The 17892-nt window shown below is 43.7% G+C and overlaps 1 protein-coding gene across 8 annotated transcripts in view; it reads left to right on the top strand.

Moving 5' to 3' along the window:
* Positions 1 to 213: 213 nt before the first annotated feature.
* The window catches only part of MTSS1 (MTSS I-BAR domain containing 1), a gene marked incomplete at its 5' end in the record, with an annotated part of 124924 nt that continues 107245 nt past the window's right edge, over positions 214 to 17892 (top strand). For all 8 annotated transcript variants that reach the window (XM_080611500.1, XM_080611495.1, XM_080611498.1 and 5 more), the window contains 2 exons: positions 214 to 285; positions 16472 to 16533. In XM_080611500.1, the coding sequence (XP_080467626.1) occupies positions 214 to 285; positions 16472 to 16533 (134 nt within the window). The remainder of the gene's footprint in view (positions 286 to 16471; positions 16534 to 17892) is intronic.

Raw genomic sequence — 17892 nt, 5'->3', positions numbered from 1 at the left:
CCCATTCTCTGAGTTTTCAGAGGTGTAGCAGGCAGAGGCTCAGGTGCGTTGGGTGTTTTTTTTCCCTTGTTGCCTCCGTCGGCTTGTTTGCCCCCTCCCCTCTTTTCTATTTTATTTTTACGTGAGGTGGAGACCGGCGTGTCTCATTTTTCTTCAGCTCGGTAGTGAAATTGCAGCAGTTTGTGCCTCCTCCAGTGTGCTCGAGCGAGGAAAATGGAGGCTGTGATAGAGAAGGAATGTAGCGCGCTCGGAGGGCTCTTCCAGACCATCATAAGCGACATGAAGGTAAGAGACAAGGCTCTGGGGAAGGGGGGGACAGGTGAGAGGAAACCTCTCCCAACCCTCTCCCAAGACATCGTGTCGATGAGACTTTGCCCCATGTGATGCAGGAGCATCGGGGGGCAGCGGTGGCAGCGTGAACCCCCCATCCAGCCCTGGGCTGCTTCTGCCCGGGACCCTGCCCCAAAGCTGGGTGCGTGTCCCTTGCCGGTGGAGGCACCCCGATAAAGGGACCCCTGGTAAATACCTCAATCCCATGGTTTGAGGCTTCCGAGTTGCTTGCAGGACACCACCTCTCCCTCCCTCCCTCCCTCCTTCCTTCCCCGTATTCTCTCTCCCCTGATCAAACGTGCAAGCTGTTATCTTCCGCCAGGGTCAGCGTTTTCCAAACCTGTCTCCTTTTATTAAATCCCTTTTGGTGTTTTATTTTGGGCTGTGGGACTGCTAGCAGGATCAGTGCAGCGCGGTGGGAGCGTGGTGTGGAGGAGATGGGCATGGTACGTGTCAGCCGTGGGGTGGGGCTGGAAGGGGCAATGAAGAGATGGATGGCTGTGCTGATGGGCACGGTGGAAAGAACATAAATCTCAGCCTGGAGATGCTCAAAAGTTGATGCGTGCCTGGATTAAAATTGCTGCTCAGTCGGTTATATGGTATTGTTTTCATGCTGTGTATGCTTATGGGGGTGGCATTTGCTTCTTTCTGTGCATGAATGCAAAGGTCTCAAGTTGCCAGGTCTCTCCTCTACCAGGCACCAGAAATCTTAAGCAGCACTGACTCCTTCTGCCAAAGGGTCCCTCTGGGAGCGGTGCTCCCCGTCTACCCTTGGCAGCCAAGGGCACTTGTGCAGGGTTTTCTTTGGGTGAGTGGGTGCCTCCCGCCCTTCACTCGTGGAAATAAATAGCGCAAAAGCCTTGCTGTGTTGTGCCAGTCATGCCTCCCCCGAACCCAAGGGCTCAGGGCGCCCTGCCTCTGGCGTGGCCGTACTGCAGAATACTGCAGTGTTCCCTGGACAAGGGCAGCTTGTCTTCCTCCCAGGGCCGGCTGGATGCGGTTGTTGGCAGATGTTGGGGGATGTGTGAAATAATGGGGGGATCGTGTAATGTAAAGGCAGTGACCATGTGTGTTGTGCTTCTCTGAGCCAGGGGCACGGGATTTCTGTGGGTGTTCTAAAGGGTCCAGGGCTGAGGAGCAGGGAGTGCTGCAGAAGAAATTGCTGCCAAGTAGTGGTGGAGGAGGACAGGATCTGCTCTAGGAGGAAGCCTGGCAGAGGTGAATGCCTTCTAGTGTATTTTTTAGGGGGGGTAGAGAAGCTGTTTGCACTTGAAGTTAATTTTTGGCAAGTGTTCATATGCACTTTCCTCTCAGCACATCTTAGAAGACATTTAATTAAAAGCATGGCTTGTCAAGAGCAGGCAGATTGCGGAGAGGAGGGGGAGTGTGTATGTGTGTATCTGTCAAGACAATGCTGCAGTCCTGGCAGTGGTGTTCCTTGGGCTCTAAGTCCCTTGTATTTTTGATAATGACTGCGTTTTAAAATAAAACAACAACCCACCCAAAAAAGAGCAGGAAACGATCACAAATCCTGGAATCATTTTAGTGGGCTGTGCAGGGAGCACGCAGGAGATGTTCTGTTCCAGATGAAGTGTGGTTTTGGGCTTCGGCACAGAGGGACACCAAGTATGTTTATTCTCTGCTTCTTTCCATAAGTGATGCATTTCATTTATCTTGCTTTTAAGCAAACAGGCCTTTGCTGTGTGGATTTATTCATTTATTTCGTTTACACATGGTTACTTGCATGGGAGTGCTGCTCATCAGAAACAGGTTGATGTGAGCTTATGGAGATGGGCACAGGTGTGAATATTTTTTCTGTTAATGCTCCATAGTAGTGGAACCTGTTCTGTGGACTGGCAGTTACTGAGGGGCAGGTTTGCAAGCAATCACAGCAGATATTTAGCAGTGTGGTACTTGTTAAGGTTTACAAAAATCTGCTTGTTATGTAGCATGAGCAGAAGAAATAATTCTTACCTGTAGCTCAGTTTGATGCAGCTAAGGCCATGCTGCCAGTGAGGTGCTCTAGGATCCTTTGTGACTGCTGCACAAAGGTTTGTGACAACTTCTAAGAAAGAGTAGCTATTTTTGATAGCTAACTAGAACCTTTCCACTAATGATACCTTTAGTAGTAAAGTGAAAATTAGCATTTGAAGTGCTGTTTCACGTAGCCGGGTCTGCGTGGGCAGGCTCCTGGCAGGCTCTTGGAGATGTTGCGTAGGGGTCTGCCCACACATACCAAGTGCACTATCTGTGCCTATTTCTCATCACTGCTGTGATCAAGTCCCCACATGCCCTGCAGTGCTGAGGGATTTGCTGCAGCATCTGCCTTTTTTTTTCTGTGTAACTAAATAATTTGCAGATTCTTTTACCATACAGATTGCTCCGCCTTAAACTTGGTTGTAAAGATGGCAGGGTTAATCAGCAGAGTATTAAAATGACTCTGAAGTCTTGCCAGTGGAAGCAGATGGGTGCTGCAGCCAAGGTGAAGATCCAGTCCGTGTGGACTGATTTTTCTCTTTGTTCACAATAACACAGAGCTAGCTCAGGTGTTAATTTTGAGCTCTCCTTCATCTTTACAAGGTTACAGAAACTGGAGTTATAATCCTGAGCAATGTGGTTGTTTCCATTTGTCTCTGGACTGTGTTAACTTTGAAACTTAATGAGGGCTATATATGCCAGTGTGACTAACGCATCACATTGTTTGATGGCAAGATTATCTCTTGCTGTCTGAGGTCTCTTGAACTGCCTTTAATATTTTCTCCAGAAACCCCAGATTTCTCTTTGTCCTCCACCAAAAATAGCGTTGTAGTTAATACTCAACAAAACAAGCTCCAAAATAATTTTCTGTAAAGCCGTAAGTGATTTGGAGAAATTATGTACTGTGTGCAGTTCTGGTGTCCTCAACATAAAAAGGACATGGAGCTGCTGGAGCAAGTCCAGAGGAGGCCACAAAGATGATAAGGGGGCTTCAGCACCTCCTGTATGAAGAAAGTTGGGTCTGTTCAGCCTGGAGAAGAGAAGGCTGCATAGAGACCTCATAGCAGCCTTCCAGTATCTGAAGGGGGCCTACAAGGATGCCAGAGAGGGACTCTTCATCAGGGACTGTAGCAGCAGGACAAGGGGTAATGGGTTTAAACTTAAACAGGGGAAGTTTGGGTTAGATATAAGGAAGAAATTCTTTGCTGTGAAGGTGGTGAGGCAGTGGAATGGGTTGCCCAAGGAAATTGTGAATGCTCCATCCCTGGCAGTATTCAAGGCCAGGCTGGACACAGTTTTGGGTGACATGGACTAGGGTGAGGCATCCCTGCCTATGGCAAGGGGGTTGGAACTAGGTGATCTTAAGGTCCTTTCCAACCTTATCCATTCTATGATTCTGTGTTATTGAGTTAAATATAAGAATGGTTAATAGCCATCCCATTTATACCACGCTTGATGTACATCTGGAACTTTAGTTGCCTGACAAGGGAAGTCCATGTCTTTCATGCAAAGCAAGGGTCACATTTGTTGAGTAATGTGTGGTGTACATGGTGATAGGGTTGTTTATGGGAAAGCCCACAATGGGAATTGTACTTGGCCCTTGTGCTCTATAATTGGGCTTCTGTGCTTTGAGATTTCAGGATCAGATTAAAGAATTATAAAGGTGGGAAAAAGTCTGCCCATCCCATCCTAAGTTTAGATTCATTGTCACAGCCCTGGTGTTTCCTATGGTACATCACAGAGCATGTGGCACTTACAGTTTGTTATAGTCTTATGAAAGATCTTTTTCAAAGCAATCAAAGTTCATGAAAAGCAAAATAAAATGTGCACGTCCCCATGGAGGAGCAGCTTTGTGTGCTGCATGCAAACGTCGTGCGGCTCTCTTTGAACGTGGCATTCGTTCTGTAGCTCCCTGTGGGAAGGGAGTATTTGATCTGAATGGTTTGTAACTCATTTCTGGCAATTGGGAAATGAGATGCTGCAATGTGCTGCTAATTTCAGTGTTTCTTGTAGTGCAAAGCAAATTGGTGCAGATAATTTTGGGGAGGGCCTGTTGTGGATGGGTTTCAAAAGATCTTGTCTTCTCACGCAGAGCAGATCCTTTTTAATGCTGGTTTTCCTTCTGAGTCTTGATTTTTATGTTCCTTTTAATCACACTGTTCTCTTCTGTCTTGAAGGAAAAAGGAAAACAGGAGGACACCTCTGAAAACATTGAAGTTGGCAGTGTTTGTAGTTCATCACTTGCTTGAGCCTGGTTCTTTTGCTTTTTGCATGCTCTGTATTTCTCACACCTCTTCTGCCAGCATGTGTTTTGGCAGAGCAGGGGCTTGTTGTATGTGTATGGCACACGACACCCGTGGGGTGGGTGTGGTGGGAAGATGAGTAATGAGCAGTTGGATGAACGCAGGTTGTCTGTGACTTCATTTATACCAAGTGGGAGGACTTACTACATTTTTATGGGCCTGGTGTGGATTACCAATTGGTTTTGCTCATCTCCCACACGTGAGAGACATGAGGGAATCTATGAAAGTCCTGTTGGTGAGTAAAAAAAAAGGTTCCCAAAGGAGTAAAATTTTATATTTTTTTTTATTTCAAGTATGTGTGCGTTATTCAGCAAAAACTCAATAAAATCAACCTTTGGTTTTGGAAGTAACCTCTAATGCTATAAAGGAGGTGAACCCTTCCCTTCACTGCATGGCTGCTGCTGTGACTCTTGGATGAGGTGGTGATACACTTCTGGTTTTGGCCATGCAAAGCTCTTAGTCAGAGGAGAAGGACATGAACACATGGGCATGAGAAACATTTATGTTATTGCAGCCTCTTATCTCCTGTTAGGACAAGTGCCTGGTGAGAGGCGGCATTTTAATCTTGTTTTTTGTTGAAGATGGACCCGGGGGGGGGGGGGTAGCCCTATCAAGGATTAAGAGACATTTGTTTAGGAGGCCTGATCTGCTGGTGAGGGGATGGCCTTGTGCTATTCACACAAATAATATAAACTGAATGGAAGAAATATTTGATGGAACAAATAGAAATGCTGAGACAGTTACTACAGCAAGTGCAGCTGCAGGTCTGCGTCTGTGTTAATCCAAGGGACAGCCCACATATATCAGAGAATCTGGGCAAATTAGTTTTACCCTGACATGCTGTAATGTGATAGCTCTTCTGCAGCTGTGCTTTATTTGAAGCTTGGGTTCTCTGTGGAGGTTAGGAATGTTCAGTTCAATGATTTTTAAGGTCTAGTTTCAATCCAGCTGTTAAGGATGATAACTGCTGTAAGGGAAAACAAATGTCTCATGTACAACAGACAGGTACAATCTTGGAGAAGAAAGGGCATCTCTGTCCTCCCTTTCCCATGCATACTGTGTTGCACTGGCATGTCCCTTGTGCGACAGTCTCTAGTGCAACTGATCTATTCCAGACCTAGCAAATAGCCATTTCTTCCCCTTCCCCAAAAAGCATGAAATGAACTCATTTCCCCTCTCTGCAGCTTTTCTTCCCATTTCTTTCAATTTCCTTAAAGGCTATACCACCAAGGCATTTTGAGCTTAGCTGCCTGCACTGATGTCCTACCCCTGTGCCCTTTCAACAACCTGCTTGCCTCAATGGTTGGTTTGTGTACAGTGAAATTCCTTGCCTTTTCTAAGCAGCTGCAGTATCTTCCTGTAAACATCTCTCAGGGGCAGGGATTGATGTGCAGGTAATGATGGTGCAGGAAGGGAGCCACTGCGTAAATAGTGGGCTTCAAGCATCAGGGATAAATGGGAACATACTTACTCACAAGTAAGTTATTCTTTTAGGGACACATTCTTGATCCAGAAGCTCTTATGTGAGTGTTAACAATTTACACAACTGAGCACTTGCTATGTGTGTACGAGCCTGGCTTATGCTTCAGCGTAAGCACATTTCTCATGTGTTTTAAGAGTACTCCTTTTGGATCCAGCAGGATGCCAGGAGCATAATAGGGTTTGTGAGGTTGTAAGTGTGGAAGGAGTTGTGCAGTGCTGCATGAAACAATTGACTGAACAAATGTTGGAAGACAAGAAGTCTGTGTAATTACAGGCTGGGCACTGGTTAATACCTAACAGAGGGTGATATTTTGGAGAGTTTGCTGCTTCCTTCCTCAGTTCTGAGTGTGTGCAAGCTGGACCAAAATCTTTGGTATAGAATACCTAGAAACCTCCAATTTTCTCTTTTTGCATGTTTTTTTCTTTTCAAAGTACAGAAATTGTAGCAGTTGATGGAATCTGTGAATCTGCAGATAGCATCTTCTGCTCAACAGCCTGTATGTTTTCAAGCTTCTGAAAAAACATTTTTAAAGTTCATGGTCTACTTGGAGACAGTGTGGTCTTGAAGATAAGCAGGAAGCTGTATATGGCAGAGAGCAGAATAGGAACTGCATCTAAAAAGGGTGGTTTTGGTCTGCTTCAGAGCATGTACAGAGAGGTTTGAGTTAGTACTGTAAAGAGGCTACTTTTTAGGGTAGAGTAGCCTCTTTAGGCTGGATACAGACATACATCTCCCTCTTTAAGTGTTTTTGGTTTCATAATTAAGTCTACCTTGATACTGTAAGGTGCAAGCACTGCTCTGTTCACTGACATCTGTGCTGACCTGAAGCACGTTCATTGACTTATTCCTGCTGGGGTGTGAGATAGCTTGAATGCTGAGATGTTTTGAAGGGTTGGAGACAAAATGTGTGGTAGCTTTGTCGTTAAGACCATAGCAGCTTTCATCTTCAAGTGCTACGTGTGTGACTTAGCTGCAAAGGATGGCTCCCGTTTTACAGAAAGGCAAGCTGTGGCTGCAGGTTCAGTGACTTCTTTCCCCTAGGACAAGAAGGATTTGAGTACATCTAGAGCATGGAGTTAATGAGGGGATGTTTTTTACGCTCCCAGTAGAATACATGTGTCTATCCACACATCACCACTTTGTTGTTACTGCTTAAGATGTATTGCTGTTCCTCCCCTGTGATAACTCGGTGTTTGCAGGCAGAGGAGATGACATCTACAAATGTCTGATCAACTCTCAACACAAGTGTCTTGAACTCCTCTTCTGTAACTGAAATTAGAGGACATCTTGGTTTTAGTGGAGAAGTGTGACTGGTGCATCTTAACCATAGGCTGGTCAATCATGAAGAATTTGGCTGTGTCTTTGTAAGGCTGTATATGCGCTTTTCACTCTTCTGATCATCAACCATAAGCATTGTGTAGTTCACTTTTATCCTAGGATACTAGCTGGAGTATAATCATCATTTAACAAATCACCTTGGATATTTTTGAGAACACTTGCAGGACAGCACTTGTGTTAGTGTGTGTAGTGCCAGTGATGAGTTTGTAACTAGAGACATTTGGTTTGTGATACAGAGAGGTTCAGATTTGTGCCCATTTTTGTCTTCCACATAAATTGCCACCATGCTTCTTACCCAAGCATGAGATTTTATTTTCTTTTCCACTTAAGTGACCTCTGTGCTTTGCAGTGTCTCTGAAGCCCTTTGTGTAGTGGCCTAATTTGGGATATCTTTTTGTTAATAAAGCTTTATTTGTGATGAGATGCCTCCTAATAAAATTGTCCATGGGCAAACCAAGTGTTTAAATTGAAGCCTGAAAGTGATTATTTCTCATGAGTGCAATGGAGAGAAAGTAGGCTGTGACAAGTGTAGCTGCACTTCTCTGCCTGGCAAGAGCCAAACTTCATGAAGCACTAAAAATGTTGGTACCTGCTGCTGCCTTTTGCACAATGATGTTCTTCTGTGGTCAGCTCAGATGCATATCAGCACTTTGGCAACAGGCACTGTGACTAACTGGGTCTTCAAGATTGTTTTGACTGCTTGTATGCTGCAGGTTGTGTTGAGTGAACACTCAGAAATGAGGGCTTCTCCTTGCTTGGGAAGAAGTGATGAGACCCCAGTGGTGTTGCTGGCATTACCAACACCGGGGCTGTTGGCTCGAGGCTGTCCTATGTAGGCATTAACTTGAATGACTGCCTCCTGATGTTTTAATTATCTTTTGTTTGATCCAGCTGAAATATTGTGGGTTTAGCAAATAGCTGCAGAGTATGCATGGTGGCCACTTAATGATTGAGTGCATGAAAGGCGGTATTGATGAGTCTCTGGAGGAGAAATTTGCCATTCAGGCTTGCAAACTTGTTTAGACCTGCAGGGGAGAATGTGGAACTTAATGCTTCCACTGGAAGACTACTTAATGTCCAGCTTTTTTATTGTAGCTTGGGATAAAAGGTCTCTAGAAGCTGTGGCTAGTTGTTTTCCTCCACCCCCCCTTCATCCTGTGAATAACTTCCTATGTTTACAGAGTGAGAGACTGTATGTTTATGTATGATGTATTTTCTCACAGTATAACTTTTGTTTGCTAATTACCCAATCTTGGATTTAAATCATGAAGTGGCTGCTTTGGAGCCAAGTTTCTTCATCTTACAAACTATGAAACTGGGCTGTGGACAGTATGGATTTGAAGTGGTCCTTATTGATGTAGCAGGGAGCCCCACAGGTTGGGTTGTGAGCTTGGATGGCATGCAGCAACCACGGGGGATGAGTTTTCACATGTCCTTGCTGTACTACAAATTGAAGTCACAATCATGGAGTGACTGGTAATCGTCCATTGGGCATGTTTAAATATGGGCTAGTGCAATGCAGGCTTTATTATAATAGAAATTAGAGACTCTAGAGCTTTAACAACAGAATGGTACCAGACTTGGGTTCTTCCTGCCTTTAAATGGTTAGCGAGGTTTACTAAGTACTGCATTTCAGTGCTCAGGGTACTGGGTGTTCTTTAGAGTTCTTCAGGTGGTGTGGGAATGCAGAAATAAGTCATATTTATGTGGTAATTTCCACACCCCCTAGTAGGGTTGATTACCCTTTTCTGAATCCTGATGGGATTTTAGCCTTGACTTTCTCAAGATACCATGCTACGATCTGTTTTTCTCCATGTCCTAATGATCTGTTTGGACTGAAACCCAAACAGTTTTGGAAATGCTAAACGAGTGGTTCTGTGATGCATAGAAGAACTATCTAGTTCACAGTTACTTTAATAGTGTCTGAGATGTCTTCAGTAGTGTTTTGTTCCGTAGTTTGCAGTGTTGTGATAATGTATCACTTTATGAAAGCAGAGCTTGGCATGCCTATTTCTACTGAGGGAAACTTGTTCCTAACCCTGCTGTTGCAGAAATAATGGAAATAGATGTATGGCTACAAGGCTTTGATTTTAATTACCCCTGCTTGCTTTCCTGAAGGATAGTTACAGCTTAAATGGCATCTTAATTTGATCTTTGACATGCTTTTACTTTCACTGCATGATTATAATATCTCAGCCCCTGAGTTTGTACCTGTTTCCTCCTCCACAGCTCTTGCTGTGAAATCCTGTGAAGTTCCTATCTTTTGCTCTTGATGACTTAATTCCTGGCCCAGCACATGTTCTGCATGAGTTGAGAGTACCTTTTGCTGCTGGAGCTAAACTCAAACTTCCCCTGTGCATGGCTGTACCTCTAGCTTAGAAAGACTGAAGGGACTTTGCAGTCAGGTAATCCCTTTTTCTTGCTTTGTGATAGTATTGTGCTTTCCTAGAAGACCCCTATATAAATATGTTGCTCTTCCTTAAACAGCTCCAGGGAAAGGAAACTCCTGACCTTTCATTCTGAAATATTTGCCTGTAAATTGGCCTTATAGTTGGATGAGTTGTCCAACCTGAAGTTTCTTTGCTGCAAGTAAAACTAATAGTTCTTTGTCCTGTATCACTAGGGAACAGCTGACAGACAACATCAGTCTATAAGATGCTTTTGAAATCAGTATTGAGACATTGTTGGTTCAGGTCTGGTTCTGAATTTAAGAAATAGAGGGTAGATTCAGTTGGAATTAAGAGAATTTTTTATGCAGTGAGGGTGGTGAGGTAGTGAAACAGGTTATGAAGAAGTTGTGGGTGCTCCATCATTGGAAATGTTCATGTTCGGTTTGGACAGGGTTTCGAACAACCTGATCTAGTGGAAGGTGTCCCTGCCCTTGGCAGAAGGGTTGGATTAGATGATCTTTAAAGATCCCTTCCAACCCAAGCCATTCTGTGGTTCTGTATATTTGGAATGAGGTAAATGAAACCAAAGAAGTCATGGAATAGGTGTTTCTAGTCTTCAGAAAGAGTGAAGACTCTCTTACCAGCAAAGTTTGTTTTAGTCTGTTGAAAGACTGGTGAGTGATTGGGAAATAGATACAGCTGAGAGAGCTTCATGAGACATGCTCTTGAATTGCTTATTTTTCAACCTAGAGAGAGGCAAAGCCAGCAAGGGGAATTTTTTGGATGGAGAAGAGCAGTTATGAACTTTGGGTGAGGTGATGTATGTTCTCTGCTCACCTGTGTGTTGCAGGAGCTTTTATGGCTTATTAAAGGACTAGACAACTCCATTCATGAGTCATGGACTTGGCTAAATGTGTGGATTGCACAAAGGAGCACATTAGTGTTTGGTAGTGCTTTGTAACCCTTGCAGTTATGGCTGCACCCAGTTGACTACTGATTTCTTTAGAAAAGAGAAAGAACTTCCAGTGCCAGATGTTAGCTGGGAAGGGAAACTGATTGTCAGCCACTGCACCTTCTTATGTTGAGACATCTGTGGTCGGAACTATTTATTTTCAGGCTGTCATTGTTTTCCTGTCCCTTTCCCTCCACTTTTTCCTGTTTTTTGCCTGTTGAAAGCCCCCTGGAAAAGTGATACTCTCTGTGCAAACCATACTTGCTTGTCCAGGCCATTCTTTGTGTGTAGCATCTGTGACCTTGTCTAGAACAATGAAGTCCCTTTGCTGCTTGGAGGTAACGTAGTGAATGCCACAGAAATGAGACATAATAATCCTTCTGATATCTGAGAAAACTATATTAAGAAATACTTTATTTTCAGCATAATTTACTTTGGAGGGGTTGGAGGACACATACAAGAGCAAAGTTATATTTTTTTGCCCCAAAGATAGATGTTGTATTTGGATGTGTTACTAGGGCATGGAGCTTGGTAAGTGATGTTTTTAGCTGGCATAGCTGAAGGACTACACTGAGGTAAAGAAGTCCTAACTGCTGTAGCCTGTGTAGGCTTTATTCCTGATGTTCAGTACTCTTCTGGAAGGCATTCAGCTCTTGCTTTGATAGCTGTGAGATAAACCTAGGGCACTGCCCATCTGGGCCTTTTCTCTTCAGCTTCTTTAGCTAGAACAGCCAAACGTAGATTCTGAATTTGCCTCGCTGTAGAGCAGCTCTGTCTCCTTCCCTCTGCCCTGGAAGTTTAGATGGCTTGTTGATGGGAACAAACTGCTGCCTTTGGATTCAGTGTCCCAGCAAGAGCTGGTAATAGGGCTGAAAAGCCTTTCTGATAAATGAAAGCACTTAAAAACTCTTGACAATGTGTTCTTTTAGAAGATGTGATGTGTCTTGTCTGTGGGAGTTGGGGTGCATGGAAATCAATTATTAAAGGAAGTAAGTGCCTTTTCTCTTCATGTAAAAAGAAGAATCGTAGCTTCCTAGCAGAAGGGATGACAGAAGAGTTTTAAACTGTCAAGACTGCAGATTCTCAAGTTGTAATCTTAAATACAACAAGCTGGGTTCCTATTCTTGCTGTTAGATGTAATCAATAAAAAAATTCAGTAAATACAATTCTTTGCTGCAAGTCTACCCTTCCCTTATGCAGCAATCGGTGAGTTTCTCATCTGGGTCTCTTCGTACTACTACTGCAGGATTGCTGGGCTGAAATGGAAACCCAAACTTGGATAAATCTCTTGTAGAGTTGTGTTTGTATAGGGTGGCTGTGCTGGTTCACGAGATAAACAAAGAGAAGGAAGTTCTTCATCTTCTTCCAAGGCTTCCTGTTAGGGATCATTGCCTGATACTGCCTGGTGTGTTGGGCTAACCTCAGGCAGCTGCTCTCTCTTCCTCCTCCTCAATGGGATGTGGAGAAAATAGGATGTGAAAGCTCAGGGGTTGAGGCAAAGATGGGGAAATTGCTTACCAGTTTCATAGAATCATAGAATAGTTAGGGTTGGGAAGGACATTAAGATCATCTAGTTCCAACCCCCCTGTCATGAGCAAACCAGGCTTGGCGTGAGAAGATGAAATTTATTGCCAATTAAAATAGATTTGAATGGTGAGGAAAATGGACAAAAATGACACCATCTGCCCATGTCCATGGGTCTGGATGTTGGATGGGATTCCCCTGCACGAAGATGGTCCCTAGTGGCAGGCAGGGAGGACCCATCCCCAGGAGCTGTGGCTATGGAGGACACTGTCTCGCTGGGTGCTGGTGGGGCTGGGTGTTGGTGTCTGGCACTCACCAGCTCAGCGTGGTGCTGCTCGAAACCTTTGTTGTGGTGCCTGTCACTGAGGGAAAGCTGTTTCATGTCCCTAATTCTGCGCTGGCTGCATTGGTGACAGGCATGAGGCGCCGTTTCTCAGCCCTGAGGCGAAAGGGTGGTTCCATGCCTGTGTTCAGTGTAAGTTAGCTGGAGCTGGGCCCTGGGATCAAGTGATTAATCACCTATAAACTGATTAATTAAGCAATAAGGTAGGATGATGGCATGTTATGGCTTACAGGGATGTGCCTTGATGGGCAGGTGGGCTCCACGAAGCAGCTCAAGGGGATGTGGCACTGAGGAGAGCTGTATGGAATGGTGAAACACCCATTTCATGGGAAGACATGTCAAATTGCTTCATCCGATGGTGAAGAAATAATTGGGCACAAAATAGTCCCCGGATTAAACCATTAATGATTTCAAGAACCTATTTAAACAAACCCTCACCATAACCAATTTCTGTTCTAACCCATGAGGAGCTAAAAGGAGGATTTGTGACCCAGATTCCTGTAGCAGCTCCTCTCCAAGCTGTGGCGGCGGCAGCAGAGGCCTCCTGCTTTCACAGATAACACCAGGGCCTGAGTAGCCCTGACATTTAAAAAGGGAAAAATTGATTTGCTTTATCAGCTGGTTGGAATCGGAAATTGCAGAAGGAGCAGAGGAAGCTCTGGGAGAGACGGGATTTTAAAAATACTGTGTTATTACTCTTTGAAAGTGGCTTCTTGTCACAAAAGCGTGACTTGGACAAAGACCTCCAACTCCACCTGCTGTTTCTTTGTGCTTAAATTGAGAAAGTAATAGATGTTGAGTTAGGGATGAAGTTTGATAGCTCTTTAGTGTGCGGTTTCCACCACCGTTAGTATTTCTCCTGACGGCTGCTTTGACAAAGCAGGAGCCCTTATTGCAGACATGGAGGTGAGACATGGAATGGCAGCTGCTATGCTCAAGGTGGCATGTGAAGAAGCCTTGGAAAAGGAGCTGCTCCACAGAGTGGTGAAGCCTTGCAGTATTTACAGCTCTAGCTTGATTCCTGTGTCATCTCCTTGGTTTGTCCCCACAGCCATCACTGTAAATGGCTTCCTTGCTTCCTAGGTGCTGGAGATGGGGTAAAACCCCAGTTACTAGGTCTTGTGTGAAGCAGTGGCTGTTGTGCCTACTTCTGCTGTAGATGGGAATCAAGGGGGGTTTGGTTTCAGCTGGGATATGGTGATGGGAGGTTTTTGGCAGAGCTGAAAGACAGAACTTATGTCAAGACTTGAGCTGTGTGTTACCGAGAGAGGTGTGAGCTTGAGGACATGGCTTCAGTGGGGAAAAGTGAAAGCAAGTTCTGCTGGAACACAGATAACACAAACTCCTCTTAAGTTTCATCTGAGTTTATTAGAGAGAATTTGGAGTTGCAGAAAAGGGATGAAGATTCCACGGGCTGAGCAGATGATGCAGGAGTTCCTATCACTGCTGCATAACTGCTGAAAGGCTTCCTTTAACAAGCGAAAAAGCCCCTCAAAACCAAAACACCCCCACCACCTTCATCCCCCCCCAACGATACCTACTGTCCAGTTTATTAATTCAGTGACAATGAAAATAAAATGCTGCATTTCTGTATTGCTCAAAATAGGATGAAGTGCTTTCGGCCAATGCAGGAGTGCCCAGTTGAAGAGACTGCATTGATTTCAACCCAACAAATCTAGCAAACTATTGAGGTGCGCTGTTACAGCTTATTTAAGTAGGCTTGGCTTGAAGAGAACAACATTTTTAAAGACAAAGAATAAATGGTTGTGGAAATGCTGACTATTCCAATGTTGCTTGCTTTGTGGCCACACACACAAAAAGGTGTTTTCTTCCTGAGCTGTGTTTTGATAGGAGTGTCTTAAGCTTCCCTGCAAAGCAGGCAAACGCAAGGCTGGTGTCAATCTCCTGCATGCCATCAGGCATGTTTAGCTGGATAATACACCATCGAGATGGAAACATAATCGGGCTGCTTTGGTATCCTCCGCTTGCCGGCTTGTTTTGCTCGAGAATCCAGTAAAGCCTTAGGCCCTGCTGTTAATTGTCAGGGCTTTCAGGGCTCCTGGCATACACATGCATAACGCGTACGCGGCATGCAGGCAAGCACTGGGAGACCGGTTTCGGAGTAGGGGATTTCAGTAAGACTAATAGGTTTAAAGAAAGCATTTTTTTTCCTCTTTGAAATAATTGATATGTTTCTTTCATCCCCCCTCGCCCCCCCACTGTCTGTCAGTTTTTGCCTAGCACAAAGCACTTTATATTCTAGGTCTCACTGCTCAGATAACTCCTGTTTTCTCTTTCCGCTTCTGCTTTTTCCACTGGCTTTGTCATGTGTAGGTATAATAGGGTTTTATGAACACCTGTTTTACATTGGGGTTATATTTGTTCTATTTGTTTTTGCTTGTCTTTTAAGGGAAAAAAACTGCAAGCCTGAAAAATATATGGAGTTCTAGTAGGCTTCCTAGTGGGTATATTCCAGTGGATATATTCCAGCTTTCCAGAGCTGGAATATGGCTGTCAGCTTTTGGGGTAGGATCTCTCGTTGCCCTAGACTGCCTCTCATGGCAGTGCGGGCAACACATTTTATTTTACTTAAAAAAAGCAGACCAGCTTATAGGGGGAGATTGAGTTTTCCACAAGCAACTGCATTTGCTTGCAACTTCTTCCAGTCAGAGCTGGGGTAATGTTAGCCTTGAGGATTTGCCTTAACTGGGTTTTATTGTGTAGTTGCTCTGGTAACAGCAAGTCTTATACCTTTATTAAAGAAAGCAGGGATATTTTATTTTAGTCTCTAGACTCCAATCAAAGGGAAATTTTGAGGTTTCTTTCTACCACAGTTTTTGCTGTTAACAGAAAATTTACACTTGCTCTGCAGAGCAGTTACCTTCTTTTAGGCTAAAAAGGATGATTTTTTTTTTTCTTTCTTACCATAAAAATCTTTCTTTCCCCCCTTCTTTTTTTAACTTTGGAAAATAAGGATCAGAACTTGCAAGAACACTTGATGTCCGTATTCTAAATAAAAACCCTGGACTTTTAACACCAGTTTTAAAAATGGGGAAAATGTTTACAGAAAACTTGAAGTCAGGAATAACTAAACCCTCTTAAAAACTCTGCATGCACTCAGTGCCGCGCTGCTTCATCAGCTGCAGTTCTGAAGTCCACTCCAAGGTTGTTCAAGACTATTTTGGAAGCAGGTCTTGCAGTTACAGGGTGCCTGTTGGGAAAGTTTGCCTTACGGTCACTGTGTATTTTCTGTGCCCAAATGCTGAGTTACCTTGGGTCAGTGTTTGAGGTGGTCTCTGGTCAGCTCAAACCCTTTATGGTAAAGGCTTTTAAAATAACTTTATTTACTTTTTTAGAAAGAGGATGGGAACCTGCTAATGACACAGATAATCCAGTTGTAGAGAACAGCTCTTCCCTACAAAGGGATCCTGCCTTTGATTTTGGGAGCTTCTCTGTACATGTTGTTGTGACATCCTAGCACCCCATTTCTAATAGGCTTGGGTTTGCTGTATCCATCCCAAGTGTTTCTTTTCTCTGCTTCAGTTGAAATCCCACTTCTCACCCAGTTTCTAATAGGAAAAATCTACAAAACTCCTTCATTTGAAACCTGCTGTTTCATCTGGGTTCAGGACCAGTTGACATCCCATCTGCTTGGGACTGGTGTCTAAGGGTGTGAGAGAGAACTTGCTGGGAAAACCTATTTTGGTGTTAATGGATTAGAATTTAGTAAAGTCTTGGTTATTGCTTTACTTCCAGTTTCATTTGTTCTGGAGTATCAAAAACAGAATGCTCGAATTAAGTATTCATTATTGTGTTTTGTTTTTCTTGCAGGGAAGTTACCCAGTGTGGGAAGATTTTATAAATAAAGCTGGGAAACTGCAGTCTCAGCTTCGGTAAGTTTTGTGTTACACAGTCGAGATCCCCCACAGTTCCTTCTATGTGCAAACAGTAAGATTAAATGCAGCTTCTGCCAGGATAATTTGCTAAGCATGTCCTAGTAAAGCTGTGCATATTTCATAGTCAACACCCATGCATGTAATTTTTCACATACTACTACTGCTGTTTTCATGTATTTAGGAAAATACATAATCTACCACAGGCTGTATATAATAAAATAAGTTAAATTTCATGGCTTCTTTGGGGAAATTGGAACAACAGTTTATTGTTGTTTAAAGAACACACATTTGGAGTTAGCCTTATGTTTTCCTTTTTATAACCATAGAATGCAGTATATTAGAAGAGGGCTGAAAATGTTAAAGTGTCTTAACCCTTAACAGCACTTTTTCTGCCTTAAAGATGAAGGGAATTCCTGTACTGGATCACTTATTGGTGACTATTAAAACTTAGGTTATTGGGGTATACTTTGCAAATGGCATTGTGCATTACTTAAGTGCCGGAAGTAGCACACTCAGACCAATTCTATCTCTAGAATTCATTCACTTGTAAGATTTGTCTCTGCTGATATGAATCCAAGCTCCATTTCTTCACAACTCTCACTGAAGCACAGTCTCTGCTGTGCTCTTCAGAGCATCAGTGTTGTATTTTGCAGCAGTGGTAGCAGGTAATCTTGGTGATCTGCTTCGTGGTTCAGTGTTGTGTTGTGAGCCATTCCTGAAGAAGATGGAGTTTAGGCTTATTTGCCCTAAACAGCTGGAATGTGCTGTTCTGTCACACCATGCCTCAAATACCACACTTGCATGTGTTTTTTTTCCAGCAATCGTGTCACATTGTGGAAGAAGCAGAGGAAGTAGAGAAAGAAGAGAAATGGAGAACTTTCCTAACCCTGTGTGCTCTTTAAACACAGGCCTTCTGGGAAGGCATGAGGGATAGTTTTGTTTATTTCCCAGTCCTGTGGTGTTTCATTCAATCAATGTAGTGCTTTTTCTAGCTATAGGAACGTGCAGTCAGGCAGCCTGAAAGCCTCTTTGAGGATTTGCTGTTCATTTCTAGCAAATGTTAGCCTTTTGCCTCCGTTTCACTTCTGTGTGCTCTGATAAAGCAGAGCAGATGTCATCTGAGCTGGAGCCAGGTCTTCCTGGATCTTGTTACTGGTGAAATGGAACTTTGTTATTAGCAATAGAATTAATAATTAACAACACGGTACACGAATAACAGCATGACCCACAAGTTTGGAAGATGAACACAAACACTGTTAAGCAAAATGCCAGGAAAGGTTATCTGGTTCCAAGGCTCAATATTGCTGGCTAGCTGTTGGAGGTGGTTTTGCCCTCCCTCTAATCTCCTGGGCATGT

Source organism: Psittacula echo (genome assembly GCF_963264785.1).
Source record: "Psittacula echo genome assembly, chromosome: 2".
Taxonomy (NCBI): domain Eukaryota; kingdom Metazoa; phylum Chordata; class Aves; order Psittaciformes; family Psittacidae; genus Psittacula; species Psittacula echo.
This window is presented reverse-complemented; position numbering and strand designations above follow the sequence as displayed.